The 15008-nt window shown below is 40.9% G+C and overlaps 1 protein-coding gene across 6 annotated transcripts in view; it reads right to left on the reverse strand.

Annotated features, from left to right (window-relative positions):
- The window catches only part of LOC131901231 (disks large homolog 5-like), a 156998-nt gene that overhangs the window by 10196 nt on the left and 131794 nt on the right, over positions 1-15008 (reverse strand). For 2 of the 6 annotated variants that reach the window (XM_059252461.1, XM_059252462.1), the window contains 3 exons: positions 10273-10342; positions 8111-8187; positions 7031-7104 (listed from right to left, as the gene is read on the reverse strand). Coding sequence is in view for 3 of the 6 variants with exons in the window: in XM_059252459.1 (XP_059108442.1) it covers positions 1948-2080 (133 nt within the window). In the remaining 3 variants the exon portion in view is untranslated. Of the gene's footprint in view, positions 1-693; positions 1058-1393; positions 1485-1947; positions 2097-7030; positions 7105-8110; positions 8188-10272; positions 10343-15008 lie in introns of those variants that run through there. The other 4 variants (XM_059252459.1, XM_059252457.1, XM_059252458.1 and 1 more) reach the window with 4 other exon arrangements.

The raw sequence follows: 15008 nt of genomic DNA on the forward strand, positions 1-15008 counted from the left end.
AATTTGTATGGTTGTATGGCACAGGGCCAGGAGAGATCATGTTGAGTCCCAAGAAGAGGCCTGAGAAAGAGGGAATGCATGGAACCCAGTGAAGACCCAAAGAGCAGGACAGCTGTCCTCAAGTTGGGGCTCATAAGCCATGAATCTGTCCCCAGTCACTATGGCTAGATATGTGCACCAGCCCCTACTGCAGCTCCACTGTCCCTGGAAGGCATATGTTACCCAGCCATACAGCTCTGGAAATATCAGCTCATATCTGATGTGAGACAGGAAAGTCCTGAAGTCCCTAGTGCTTAGCACCACCAATCCCTTTTCACCTGTGTCCAGGACTAAAAGTAACTGAATGTCTAAGACCTTGGTGCACGGATGGGGAGTTTCCCTCCTTGGTAGTAACATCAAATATCCATGGAACCTAAAGGAATCCACTGACAATGAACTGTAGGAACACCCTACCCTGACACCTCCTTAGTCTGTGACTCCTGCTGGCCTTCTTTGCCACTCAAAATGAAATTAAGGAACTCCCAGAACAGCAGCTGCAGCCTTGACAACTCCTGGCTCTCTGCCAACTAACCATCAGAAATTCTTGACTCTGAGTCTACCCTTTCAGGAATCCAGAGAAGCAGCATAGACCTATCTCTTTTTAAGACCCCAGCTACTGAACCCTATTTTTGGAAGTTCCACCCCAAGCCTCACCTCCTCCTTAGAAAGCCAGGTCTCTCTGTCAATCAGTGTGCTCAATCTTGCCAACATGTCTTCTGGTGAACCCTATAAGCACTTAATGTATGCCCCTAGGACAGTTGGTGTTATCACAACCATGGTGAATTCACAGATCTTGTCAAGGGCTCTCCAGGAGACAATAGAATGTTCAGAGGAGGGACTGTTAGAGTCACTGCCAACTGTCATCACTTGTTTGATAACTATCTCTTCCTCAATTCACTAAAAAGCCAAGCTTCCCTTTCCAATAACCTTCCTTGAGACACAGGGGAAGGCCTTCAGCACCTTCAGCATCAAGAGATCTCTGATTCATTAGAAACTTTTCTCTAGTTCAACCTGTGGAGGTGAAGACTCTCTTTCCAAACACTCTCCAGGAATGGGCTCTTCCCTTCCTTAAGATCTCTAATTAATAAGATGAGAAGTAAAGGATACTAAGAAATCAGCTCAGGATGATGGGGGAGGAAGATAAGTTCCATGAAGTGAATGAATATATCAGGAAAGATGAACAGGGATGTTACACTGTGGGTGAGTGGTGGGAGATTATGAGTGTCTTGTCAGACCAAAAATAAGTCACATAGGTAATGATGAAAATTTCTCCAAAACTTCAGCAGAATACAGTCCATCCATCATGATGTTAGCAAAGGTGTGACCACCTAGTGACAGGACAGGCTGGAGATACCTAAGGACTGCACATCCTCAGGTGAGCACTCAGACACCAAGAACAAACACTTGCAGGAAGAGTGATGGCCCATTCCTGTGCCCAAGGTAGAGAAAAGATGACTGGCTAGTGAGCGGGCAGGAACTCAGGAACCTTAGGGGTCACTGAAATGCAACAATGCTTGGTGCAAGTGGCTATGAGGTAAAATGTGAGAACCTCCAACTTTGGCCAAGGGACTTTACTCTGCCTGTTATAAGTATTACTCAACCAAACAATGTCCACTGAGGGTGAAGTTCAGTGCTGTAACTGAAGCCTCATTCTCCCTTCTATGCTTCCTTCCCACTCGGAGTGAAAGCAGAGGGCCCTGAGCAGAGCAGCTGCAGGCATGACCATTCCTGGCTCTCTGCCAAACTATCCACCAGAAATCCTCAACTCCAGGTCTGCTTTTTAGGAACTCAGAGAAGCATAATAGGTCCATTTCTTCCAAAATGCTCCAAGATCTTGAGTCCCATCTGAAAAACCCAGCTGAAGCCTTCCTCCTTCAGGAAGCTCCCCATCCCTTGTTCAGGACTCACTGTGCTTTCCCCGGAACCATTTATTCCTTGATGTGTGGCACTGAGAATGAAGGCCAGCTTCCTTCTGCCTCTCTCTAGTCTCGTTATGTTCTCCCTTCCGTCTCCCAAGGAGCCTGCTCAGTCTTGCCAACATGGCTGCAAGTGAAACCTTTAGGCAATGAACAGATGCCCCAATGGCAGTTGGTGTTACCACAACACTGGTGACATCACATAGAATGCCAGGGCTCTCCAGGATACAGTAGAATGTCCAGGGAGGAGTCGGCTGATGTCCATAGTACAGCTTTTATTTCCCTGATAACTACTTCACTCCAAACTAATCTGAAACCAAGGTGCCAGATCAGAAACCTCCCTGGGAGGTCACACAGAAACTTCTGTGGCACACGCTCCTTCCAAAGTCAGAGATCTAGCTCTCTGCTTCATTAGAAACTATCTATGGGGAGTTGAAGGCTCACTTTCAAAACACTGTACAGGAATGGCTCTTCCCCTGCTTCAGATCCATACTCAGTATGATGAGAAATAAATGATGCTAAGAAATTGGGTCAGGATGATGGGGAGTAGGAGCGATGAGTCCTCTGAAGTAAACATCATGGGGGAAGATCCTCAGACTTTTAGAGATTCCTGAGTTCAAAACAAAGAGAAGTCACATAGGTAGTAATAAACATTTCCCCTTGAGAGTAAACAGAGCTCACTCAAGCTATGAGGCTGTGAGTGAAGATGCGATTAGCTGGCACAACCATATCTAAATGGAATGGCAGAAGTTATAAAGCCAGCACAGCTGCTTGACAAAGATCCAGCAAAACGGAGGCACATCATGGCTGCCATGCCACCTTTGGTTTACATCTCCACCTGTTACATACTTGGGGCACTTTTAATATTTGTACAATTTGAGGATATTGGGTTGATGGAAAATTCCTTATGAATCATTTATGCCTTCTCCCAGGAATGTTGCTTCTGAGCTTACCCAGGAAAGTCTTGAACATACTATTTCTGCCTTGCTTTTAGGGAGATAAGACTTTGCCTCGCAGATTCTCAAAATGTAGTCTTGAGACTATCAGTCCCTGGATGACAACCCTAACCCATCACTCTACAGAAAAGAGAGTCTCATTGGTCAGCTAGCTTTTTTCCTTCCTTTTACATCCTTCAGGTAACCAGGGGACAGCCTCCTCAAGCTCATTTAGAGTGGCACAGGATACAGCTTAGTTTCACAACCCTCAAGTCTGACCTCAGAAGCCAAGAGAAAATTGGCACAGTTCACAAACACTCATGTGGATGGAGATGCCCAGGTCATCTGCCTGATCACTCTAGAACCTTGCTGATGCTGGAAGTGAGATGCAGGGACAGCACATAGCCACCATACTAAGCAAGCCATCTTCTCTAATATCATCCCGGGACATTCAAAGCTTGCAGGAAAGACCCAGGTTCTGTTTTTGTTCATTGCCTCTTAAAGCCCTTAATATTGTGAGGTATGTAAATGTATTATCTCTGCTTAGACATTTTCCTAGAAAAGAAAACTGATGTACCCAAAACATAATGACTTCTGATGTCTCTGGCTCTAACAGAGTTTTTTTCTAAGTGTGTACTCTTTAGTAAAATGCAACTTGTGTCTTCTATTGCTTAACATTTCCCTTCTTTGTATAGTACACACCATTGGGAATTTGACTAAATCATCAGAGAATGGGCTAATGTAGCCATCATCCCTTTGCTTTAACATTATTGAGTGATGTGCCCTAACAACTACAGCCCTTTATGTTACCTTCACATTTATATTCTAAAAAGATTTCAGAGATCTTACTTACAGATATTCTAACAGATGGGTCCTTAAGGGATCTATGACTATTTACCATTAAGTCTGTGCAAATTCTTCATGCTTGATGCTTGCAGCCCTTGCCTTGGGCTGAACTTAGGACACACTTCCAGGAATAGAATTGTCTCAAAGAACTTAAAATAAAAATATGAATATAAAACTAAATTAACACAATATTTAAAATAAAAATGTTAGCCTTGTATTAATGATGGTACATAGACATCAGCATCTTTCCACATAGGTAGGAACCAGAAATACCTGGAAAGTGCATGTGCACAAAATGTACATGTTAATTTATCAAGTAGTTACTGAATGCACTGCTCCCATTAGAAATGGTAACCTCATCCAGGAAAGGCACAAAGCTACACAGAGAAACCCTGTCTCGAAAGACCAAAAAAATAAATAAATAAATAAAAAGAAATGGTAACCTCTGCTGATGTACAAAGCAACAAATACTGACCTTGGAATATTCTGCAAGTTGTAATTCAAAGTATGAATTACAGGGACCTACTACTCAGATGCATTAATACAAAGTTCACTGTATGATTGCTCTTGTAGAGTACCCAGGTTGCAGTCCATCACTAAAGGTAGTTCACAGCCCTCTCTAACTCTAGTTCCAGAAGACATTTTGCCCTCTTCCAACCTCTTTGGGCAGTGCAATGATGTGCTGCAGAGACATACATTCAGGCAAAACACCCATACACATAAAATGAAAATGAAGGGAGATTTTTAGTGTCCTGGATCTTAGATCCTTACTGAAACATTCACAAACTATTCTCATGTGTAGGTTCATGTGTTATGCAGTTTCTGGTAACATTCTTATTGTTGATGATGTTTGAGACAGGGTCTCTGTATGTAGTCCTGAAACTCATCATGTAGCCTGTGCTGGCCTACAGACATCCAAATGCCTCTGCATACATTCTGTTGGGATTACAAGTGTACATCACTATGCCCCACCTTTTTTTGGGTAACTTCTTTTTATTGTTTTCGTTTTGTCTTTTGAGACAGGATCTCACTCTACAGCCAAGACTATCCTAAATTGCACTCTGCAGACTAGGATGACTTTGAACTCACAGAGGTCTACCTGTCTATGCTTTCTGAGTCCTGGAATTTAAGGCACAAATTAGCATGTATGGCATGATTTTTGATGTGTTTTTAATATATGGAGGAGAAAGAATACATTCATAGGAAAGAATTTCAGTACTATGGACTTAATGTAGTTAAACCTTCTATTTTCATATGAACTGTTATGTAGATTCCAGTTCCCAATTCAGACTCTCAGAGTGACAGGGAAGTAATCCCTCATTTCCACAAGTATCCCAGAGATTCCTGTACATTAACCTAAGTTCAGACTTGGTTTTCTATCTTACCAGGTGGAATAGAAGTATATTTTATATTCTTCTGCTTTGATTGTGTTCAGCCCTTATCAGGCAGTTTGTTCAGTATACTCAAGAAGTAGTGATGTTCAGGAGGAGGTCATGTTTCTCACAGAGACACTTCTGTGTGGACTCTGTGAGCATGGCTGCTGCTGGGAACCTCAACTTCCTCTAATACTGAAATGACAGAGCCTTAAACACTTAGGAAGTGAATTCAAAAACAAATGAGGAGCAAAAGCTTGGGCTTGAACTCTAGACTGTCAGGATGCTGGTGAAATGAAAAGCCCCACATCCTTCCTTGTTCATAGACAGAGACAGGAACTCAACAAAAATGTAAACTTGCTTTGTGAGACATCAAGTAATTAATGAAAATCACAGTGTACCAGAGGATGCACCCAAACCTCCTCACCTCTCTAGGCATAGAAACTGCTCTATGATTAGAAGAAATATCCTGGGTGAACAAACTCTGGACTCTCCAGTCCCTTCTGTGTGGACTAAAGAAGTGGGAACTTGCCGAGTGTGGGTGGTGATTGAACCCCGAGCTTCCTACATGGTAGGAATCATTCTGCCAACTGAGTCATGTCCACAGCTATTGTCTTTTCCCCCTTTGCCTTTTCTTTTCTTTTTCTTTTTTTTGATTTTTTTGAGACAGAGTTTCTCTGTGTAACAGCTATGGCTGTTCTGGAACTTGCTTTGCAGACCAAGCTAACCTCAAACTTACAGAAATCCACCTGCCTCTGCTTCCTACATGCTGGGATTAATGGCATGCACCACCACTGCCTGACTGCTTTTTCTTTTTTCAACAGTTAATCTCAATGTGTATCTCACAGAGGCATGCAATCTATCTCGTTTTGGTCTCTTAAGTGCAGAGTGTGGGGAACCACACTCAACCTGAGGGATTTTTCTCCTGGGGGTTGCACTGTTCAAGTTACCTCTGCCAGCAGTTCATTACAGCATCCTCACAGGTATATTGTCTATCTGCTGAGGCACCTCTGAGGAAGTTTTCAACAGCTAGGCATGTGGCTTCTCTGAGTGTACCCCCAACCCAATTCCAACATTGTAACCAGCCCTGCAGGATCTTCCCGGGTGTGTTTCCATGCTCCTGTATTTGAGGCAGGAGATCCTCCCTCCTTCCCATTCAAACGATGTCATTTCCCAGTAGTATTTTACTTCTCAATATGATGAAAAGGGGGTTTTTAATGAAGGAATGAGACATTCCTGTGCAGTGTTTGGAAAACAAGCACTTGGTTTCCCACATATGAAATACTTCCAAGAGGCCTACTTTGTTCCTGGTGTACTGAATGTCCCAAGCTGATACCAGAAATAAAATGACTGAGGAGAGCATTCTGGGTATTACTCCCAATGGCAGTAATAGGGTTGAGAGAGGATCTCAGCTGCAAAAACCCTTGAATCTTTCAAGAACAGCAAGGGCAAAAAGAAGGTGGCAGCCATCAGAAATGGAAAGAAATGAACAGAAAACAGGGGTAAGACTAAAGAAAAAGAAGCCTATGAGCAGCCAGAGAAGGGGACCTAAAACTCTGGGTATCATAAGAGTTCAAATGCATGATCATGTCTCCTAGAGCAAGAGTCTTATAACCCAGGATGAAATCAGTAACACTGAGTATGGGCACGTGTGTATGATAAATCCCATAAAATTCCTGATCCATTGGGCCTCAGGAGAAATATAACACTAGAAGAAACCACTTGTCATTGTCCTTGCCTAGTCACTGTCCCTACCGATGCTCCCCAACAGGTAAAACAGCAGAAGTTGCCAAAGAACAGCATTTGAAGAGTTTCTCCTTGTCTACCTATGGTTTTGGTCTGTTATAGAAAATGGGTCCTTGGCCTTCTGAACCTTCATAGAACCATGATTTACTCCACTTTTTAGAATCCTGTACATTACCTTCCAATAAAGAGAATCATCATTACAGTACTCATCAGGTGGATGATCCAAGATAGGAAACTTCAAATTTAGACCTGTGAGGATATAGGAAACACAAATTGCATAATGAAGAGGGAATGCTACTTCTTTACTAAGTAGTTAAATCACTGTGATGAAAACATTTCTTTTAGCTGATGCCATTAACTGACACATGCTTAGCATGTCTTGGCATTGACCAATGAGAGTGTGTATATAATCATCTCTTGTGCTGAGAAAATGGAGTAATGGGGGACAGGTAAGGGTTCCATCAACTCAAGATACTTCTTCCCTTGCTTCTTAGTTCTGGGTTTGCAGGTGTGCCTACCGAGATTGATAGGATTGGTGTAAGCATTGGGAAACCGTCCTACCCAATAAGACAACACCACTTTTATTTCTCCAGAAACAGAAGACAAACAAACTAGGAGAAAGGGATATGAAAATTTGCCACTTTTCTCCCATTAGTTCCCTCCTCCCTCTCTATTTACAACAATTTTGAGCCTGGAGTGATTTTCCATCTAAGTCAAACTGTCAACATCTTTATGACATGAGTACAAACACTAGCCTCACACCACAGTGCTATCTTCTTCTCACAGGCACAGCAGATCCAAACCACCACTAGCACAAAGCCAATGGTTCTACCAAACTAACAGATGGACCTGGGAAAATTAAATGATAGATCCTTTAAAATAAAGTAGAAATTCACACCTTTTATGAGGGAAGGATTGAGAGTTTCATATCCACAAAGTTAAGGGGCAGATTCTGTTTTGGCTATGGTTAAAAACTATTATCTCCTAGCAAAGGTGATTTTCCCATGATTTTAAACAGTATTTGTTTATTCAGTCATTTAAAAAATAAACATTCATATGATGAATATATGGAAATCTACTGATGGGTACTTTAAAAACAATGTATTTATTTAGAGAGAAGGGGAAGATGATAGATAGATAGATAGATAGATAGACAGACAGGTGACAAACAATACATGCCATACTATTCTGTCATTCTGCTCATGTGGAGACAAAGGAACAAACTGGGAGGAGGAAATTCTCTCCTTCCACCTACCTTGTCATCTCAGTGTCCCTTCCCTGGTACTTTTCATGATCAACTTGAGGATTTGTCTTAGAGGGGTTTTTATGGTTCTGAAATTTAGAAAACAATATATATCAAAGTGCACTGTGAATGATTTGTGCAGACATTTGTTTCAAATGATGGATGCTCTTAATTAAAGCTAACCCTGGGGGTAAGATTCTTGATGGAAGGACTGTTATCTGTCTAGCTGGAAGAAACTGCTTGCCCAGAGTAATAGACAGGAAAAGGCAAAAGTGAAGTTACTCTGCCATGCAGGTGAGTGAGTTCTTAATGAAAACCACCACTGAATACTAAAAATCACCAAGCAAGATTCCAGGGTGAGTTAATGAAATGGCATGTTCCTTCTTGGCATTGTGCCTCTGAGAATCTATCTTGTGTTTCTCGTGCATTTTTCTGTTGTAAAACTATGGGTTACTAGTGCTATGTATGGCCCTGTGGACAGTCCAGGTTCTAGCATTTAATCAGTTATAGTAGTGTTCACACATATCTAAATATAATATTACAAGTGTCAAAATAAAATTTCTAAGGTGCTTCAGAAGTTAACCTTCTAAATCCTAAAGTCTCAAAGACTTAATGAAAAACATTCCAATTAGATGAATTAACGTATACATTTCAGTCTCTCAATCCTTTTTAAACAACAATTACTGAAAAGATGATGCAAAATAATGTGCACAGAACAGGATATACTAATGTTCATGTTTAAATTCATAATCACTCTAAATGTTGTATTTCAGGACCTATATGAATGCAACTACTCACTCGGAAATTATACCCAGACATTTGGCTTTATTTCATATTTGATGGTGCTCAGAATATGCTATCTCAAAACATGGTGACTAGTCATAGGAAGAATTTGAGCCAAAGAATGAATGTGAGGAAGGACTCTGCTTTTACCCTGAAGCTGCTCATAAAACCTAGAAAGGGCTTCTTGACATTTCCTGAAACAGGTCAGAAGCACCACATGTCCCTCCATGGAGGAAAGAAAGGAGCAGCCTCATAGCTACAGACTGATGAAGGCATACACAGGGGACATGGGCCAAAAGCCCTCACTATTTGCCATTCACTTGCTTGGCTCATAATGGTATTATTTTGTCACACACTCTATAACATTCCACTTGCCATCAACTCCAGTATAAAATCTCAGGTCTCAGCACTTGTCGAGGGCTTTCCTTTCTTGGGAAGGATCTGGTGTTGTGAAAGTTTGTACTAGGTAAGTCTCCATGCCTTTCTCCTCTCTGTCTCTGCTTTGTTATGGAGTCCCCAACAAGGGACTAAATGTGGGTAGAAGGAAAAAGTATTTTTCCTCCTGCATTTACTATTTTTCTTCCAAAACTCTTATTTGTCAACCAAAGGATAACACTCTCATTTTTTAAAATAAGTTCTCTCTTCTTCAAAAAACGTCTTCTATTAGAGCCAACAAATAAAACTGTTTTGTTCTCCCTTCTAAGGATACCTTGGAGGAATGGCAATTTGAATGGAACAGGCCCTCATCAGCTCATATGGAGTGGCATTATTAGGAGGTGGGGCTTTGTTGGAGTAAGTGTGGCCTTGTTGGAGGTTGTATGTCTCTGTGGGGAGGGCTTTGAGGCCTCTTATGCTAAAGGCACTCCTGGTGTTTCAGAGCACTTTTGTTGCCTGTGAGGTCCAGATGTAGCTCCTTCTCCACTCCCAGCTCCTTCTCAATGTCCTGCCATGTCCTGCATGCCTCCATGTCCTGCCATGATGACAATGGACTAAACCTCTGAAACTGTAAGCCACAGCTGATTAAAGGTTTTCCTTTATAAAAGTTGCTGTGGTTATGGTGTCTCTTCACAATAATACAAACCCTAACTAAGACAGAAGGTATCCAAAAATAATTGCAGAGCCCACAGGGAATAAATAAACAGTAATTGATTCTTCTTAAGATTAATTAAATGATTCAATGCCAGCCTGGTCTACAGAGTGAGTTCTAGGATAGACTCCAAAGTTATACAAATAAATCTTGTCTTAAAAAAAAAAACAACAAAACAAAACAAAACTTAAGTAAAGAAGTCACACAACTTCCTAATTGTTCATGTTTCAGTTAGGTTCCAGGGTACTTCACAGTCAAATATTTATTCACCAAAGAAAGATAATGAAATGCCACTTAAGATTACCTTTTCCTGCATATGATGTAAACATTTGTGGAAATGCTCAATAATAATCACAGGCATTATGAAATTCTTCCTAAGGAAGGTAAAAAGAAGATAGTTAAAAGCATAAGTGAATGAACTGAGCCAGGCTGACCATCTGTGTCTGCAGAAAAAAATCTTTTAGTCCAAAGTAAAAAATCTCAATTGTGGTGACAGTGACTGTCTCACACTTTTCTTTGAAAAGATAAAGGGATCCTGCCCAGAGCTTCCATCTGGACCAGAGGTGAGTGTCTGAGATCATACCCAGGGAGGCCTGCCCCTAGGTCCCATCCCCGGGCCCAACCATTCCTGGGGGAAGACCCGCCCAACTGGGCCCTAGTTGATGGCCAGCAGGCAGGGCTCCCCTGGGAAGGTTCCCCTTCTCTAAGACTCCTCAGTGGACCCTGCAATCTACATGCACTGCCCCCACACCCATCCACCAGAGACCCTAACCATTTCCTGAGACTTAGAGACCAGCCCCCAGGTCCCATCTGGTCCAGAGCTCCCATGTGGCCCAGAGAGCTCCTATCTGGCCTAGAGAGCTCCCATCTGGCCAAGAGAGCTCCCATCTGACCCAGAGAGCTCCCATTTGGCCCAGAGAGCTCTCATCACGCCCAGAGAGCTCTCATCTAGCCCAGGGAGCTCCCATCTGGCCCAGAGGAAGAGAGAGCTCTCATTGGAAAAAGAGTTGTCATTGGACCAAGAGTAATATCAGGAGACAGGGAATCTGTCAGCCCTGATTAGACCAAGAGTGGCTTTCTGAGAAGTAGAATCCACCACCTCTCATTGGACCAAGACTGTAGCTGGAGTTTTCTCTCTGGGTTCTGCCAAGCCCTGGCAGTCCGACAGCCCACTTATAAAATAAACACACAGACACTTACATTATTTACAAACTGTATGGCCATGGCAGGCTGCTTGCTAACTGTTCTTATATCTTAAATTAACCCATTTCTATAAATCTATACCTTGCCACGTGGCTTGTTGCTTACCGGCATCTTCACATGCTGCTTGTGCTGGCAGCAGCTGGCAGTGTCCTCCTTTTTTTCCTGTTCCCTTAATTCTATTTTCTGTTAGTGTCACTTATACTTCCTGTCTGGCCACTGGCCAATCAGTGTTTTATTTATTAACATATTTACCACACAGAACATCCCACAGCACTATTAAAGTAGAAAAGGGGAAATATAGTGATGTTTTAATTGCACTGAAATGTGATTTTATTTGTATGTTAATAAATAAAGTTGCCTGGGAGTCAGAGCTAATAGCAAGCCATTGCAGAAGCTGGGAGGTGGTGGTGCATGCTTTTAAACCTAGCTCTTGGGAGGTAGATCTAGGCCGATGTCTGTGTATTCAAGGATACAGCCAGCATGGAGACACATGCCTTTAATCTCAATACCAACCATAGAAGACCTGGAGGTCTGTACAGACGGGAAGTGATGAGGAGGTCATGTGGTTGGATTTACAACCAATGAGAAGGCAGAATAGAAAGTCAATAAAAAGCACAAACACACAGGAAGTAGCTCTCTTGCGGAGAGGTAGGACAGCAGTGGCAGTGAAGGGTAAGGTTTTTAATCTCAGCTCTTAGCTATTGCTCTGACCTCTTGGCTTTCATGTCTGAATCCGCTCTGTGTTTCTTATTTAAAAAGATGGTTACATCTACACAAGAGAGGCTTCCTGAAATGCCAAATCTGTCAGCTCTGACTGGACCAAGAGCCCTGATAAGACCAAGAATGAATCCACAAAGAGATGGGCAGATGTCAAGGCAAAAGTACATACAACAACATAAAGAGCAATACAGCAACACCAGAATCTAGCCCTTCTCCAATAGCAAGACCTGAACATCACAAAGTGGAAGAAGGAGAAGAAAGTAACCTTAAGAATAGCATCATGAAGATGCTAGAGGCCTTTAAAGAAAAAATCAAAAATGAAATTGAGAAAGAGATAAACAAAAAAGTGAAGGAAATCAATAAAGAAAATGAAAAGTCAAACAAAAATGGGAAGAATTCTATAAAAAACTAGAGGAAAGGACAAATAAAGCAGAAGAAAACTATAAATCCTTTAAGGAAAGCCATGAGAAAGCAATGAAACAGGTGAGGGAAACAGTCCAAAATCTGAAAAGGGAAATAGAAACAATGAAGAAGACATAAACAGAGGGAATGCTGGAAATAGAAAATCTGAGTAAATAAACAGGAAACACAGATGCAAGCATAACCAACAGAATACAAGAGATGGAAGAGAGGATCTCTGGTGTAGAGGATACAATAGAGGAAATGGATTCATCAGTCAAAGAAAATACCGATGCCAAAAAAATCATAACCCAAAATGTCCAAGAACTCTGGGACACCATGAAAAGACCAAACCTATGAATAATAGGGATAGAGGAAGGAAAAGAATACCAACTCAAAGGCACAGAAAATATATTCAACCAGATCATAGAAGAAAATTTTCCCAACTTAAAGAAGGAAATGCCTATGAAGATACAAGAAGCCTATAGAACACCAAACAGACTAGACCTCCCCAAAATAGTCCCCTCGCCACATAATAATTCAATGACTAAACGTACAGAACAAAGAAAAAAAATATTAAGAGCAACAAAGGAAAAAGGCCAAGTGACATATAAAGGCAAACCCATCAGAATAACACCCATTTTCTCAATGGAGACTTTCAAAGCCAGAAGGACCTGGACAGATATAATGCAGACACTAAGAGACCATGGATGCCAGCTTAGACTAATATACCCAGAAAAACTTTCAATCATCATAGACGGAGTGAACAAGACATTCCAAGACAAAGCCAGATTTAAACAATACTTATCCATAAACCCAGCCCTACAGAAAGCACTAGAAGGAAAATTCCAACCTAAGGAAGTCAGATACACCCACAAAAACACAGGCAATAGAAAAACACCACAGCAGTAACCCCAAACAAGAGAGGTAATTACACACTACCACCAAAAAATAACAGGAATGAACAATCACTGGTCATTAATATCCCTTAATATCAATGGAGTTAATTCACCTATAAACAGACAAAGGCTAATAGAATGGATATGAAAGCAGGACCCATCTTTCTGCTGCATACAAGAAACACACCTCAAATTCAAAGATAGACACTATCTAAGAATAAAAGGTTGGGAAAAGTCTTTCCAATCAAATGGTCTTAAGGAGCAAGCAGGTGTAGCCATCCTAATATCCAGCAAAATAGACTTCAAACTAAAATCAATCAAAAGAGATCAAGAAGGGCATTATATACTCATCAGAGGAAAGATCCACCAAGATGAAGTTTCAATTCTGAATATTTATGCCCCAAACACAAGGGCAACCACATATGTAAAAGAAACATTACTAAAGCTTAAATAATATATAAAACCCCACACATTAATAGTGGGAGACTTCAACACCTCACTCACACCACTGTATAGACCTGCCAAATCTAAACTTAACAGAGAAATAAAGGTCTTAACTGATGTTATGATTCAAATGGACTTAATTGATATCTACAGATACTCCATCCTAACAAAAAAGAATATACCTTCTTCTCAGCACCTCATGGAACCTTCTCTAAAATCAACCACATACTTGGCCACAAAGCAAATTTCAACAAATACAAAACAATTGGAATAACCTCCTGTGTTCTATCAGACCACCACAGTTTAAAGTTAGATATCAACAACAACAAAAACTACAGAAAGCCTACAATCTCATGGAAACTAAATAATGCTCAATTGAATCACCAATGGGTTAAGAAAGAAATAAAGAAAGAAATTGAAGACTTCCTAGAGATCAATGAAAATGAATATACCACATACCCAAAGTTATGGGACACTATGAAAGCAGTGCTAAGAGGGAAATTCATAGCACTAAATGTCCACATAAAGAAGTTGGAGAAATATCACACTAGTGACTTAACAGCACACCTGAAAGCTCTAGAACAAGAAGAAGCAAAGTCACCCAAGAAAAATAGACGCCAGGAAATAATCAAATTGACAGCTGAAATCAATAAAATAGAAACAAAGAGAACAATACAAAAAATTAATGAAACAAAGAGTTGGTTCTTTGAGAAAATCAACAAGATAGACAAGCCCTTATCCAAACTAACAAAAAGGCACAGAGAGAGAGCATCCAAATTAACAAAATCAGAAATGAAAAGGGAGACATAACAACTAACACTGAGGAAATCCAGAGAATCATCAGGTCATAATTCAAAAACCTCTACTCCACAAAACTGGAAAAATCTAAAAGAAATGGATAATTTTCTGGATAGGTGCCACATACCTAAGTTAAATCAAGACCAGATAAACTATTTAAAAAGTCCAATAACCCCTAAGGAAATAGAATCAGTCATTAAAAGTCTCCCAACAAAAAAAAGCCCAGGATCAGATGGTTTTGGTGCAGAATTCTACCAGATCTTCAAAATAGAGTTAATACCAATACTCTTTAAATTGTTTCCCACAATAGAAACAGAAGGAACATTACCAAACTCCTTCTATGAGGCTACAATTACCCTGATTCCCAAGCCAAACAAAGATGTAACAAAGAAAGTGAACTACAGACCAATCTCCCTCATGAACATTGATGCAAAAATACTCAATAAAATACTGGCAAACAGTCTCCAAGAACACATCAAAACAATTATCCACCATGATCAAGTAGGCTTCATCCCAGGGATGCAAGGGTGGTTCAACATATGAAAGTCCGTCAATGTAATACACCATATAAACAAAC

Source organism: Peromyscus eremicus, unplaced genomic scaffold (assembly GCF_949786415.1).
Source record: "Peromyscus eremicus unplaced genomic scaffold, PerEre_H2_v1 PerEre#2#unplaced_58, whole genome shotgun sequence".
In the NCBI taxonomy this organism is placed as follows: domain Eukaryota; kingdom Metazoa; phylum Chordata; class Mammalia; order Rodentia; family Cricetidae; genus Peromyscus; species Peromyscus eremicus.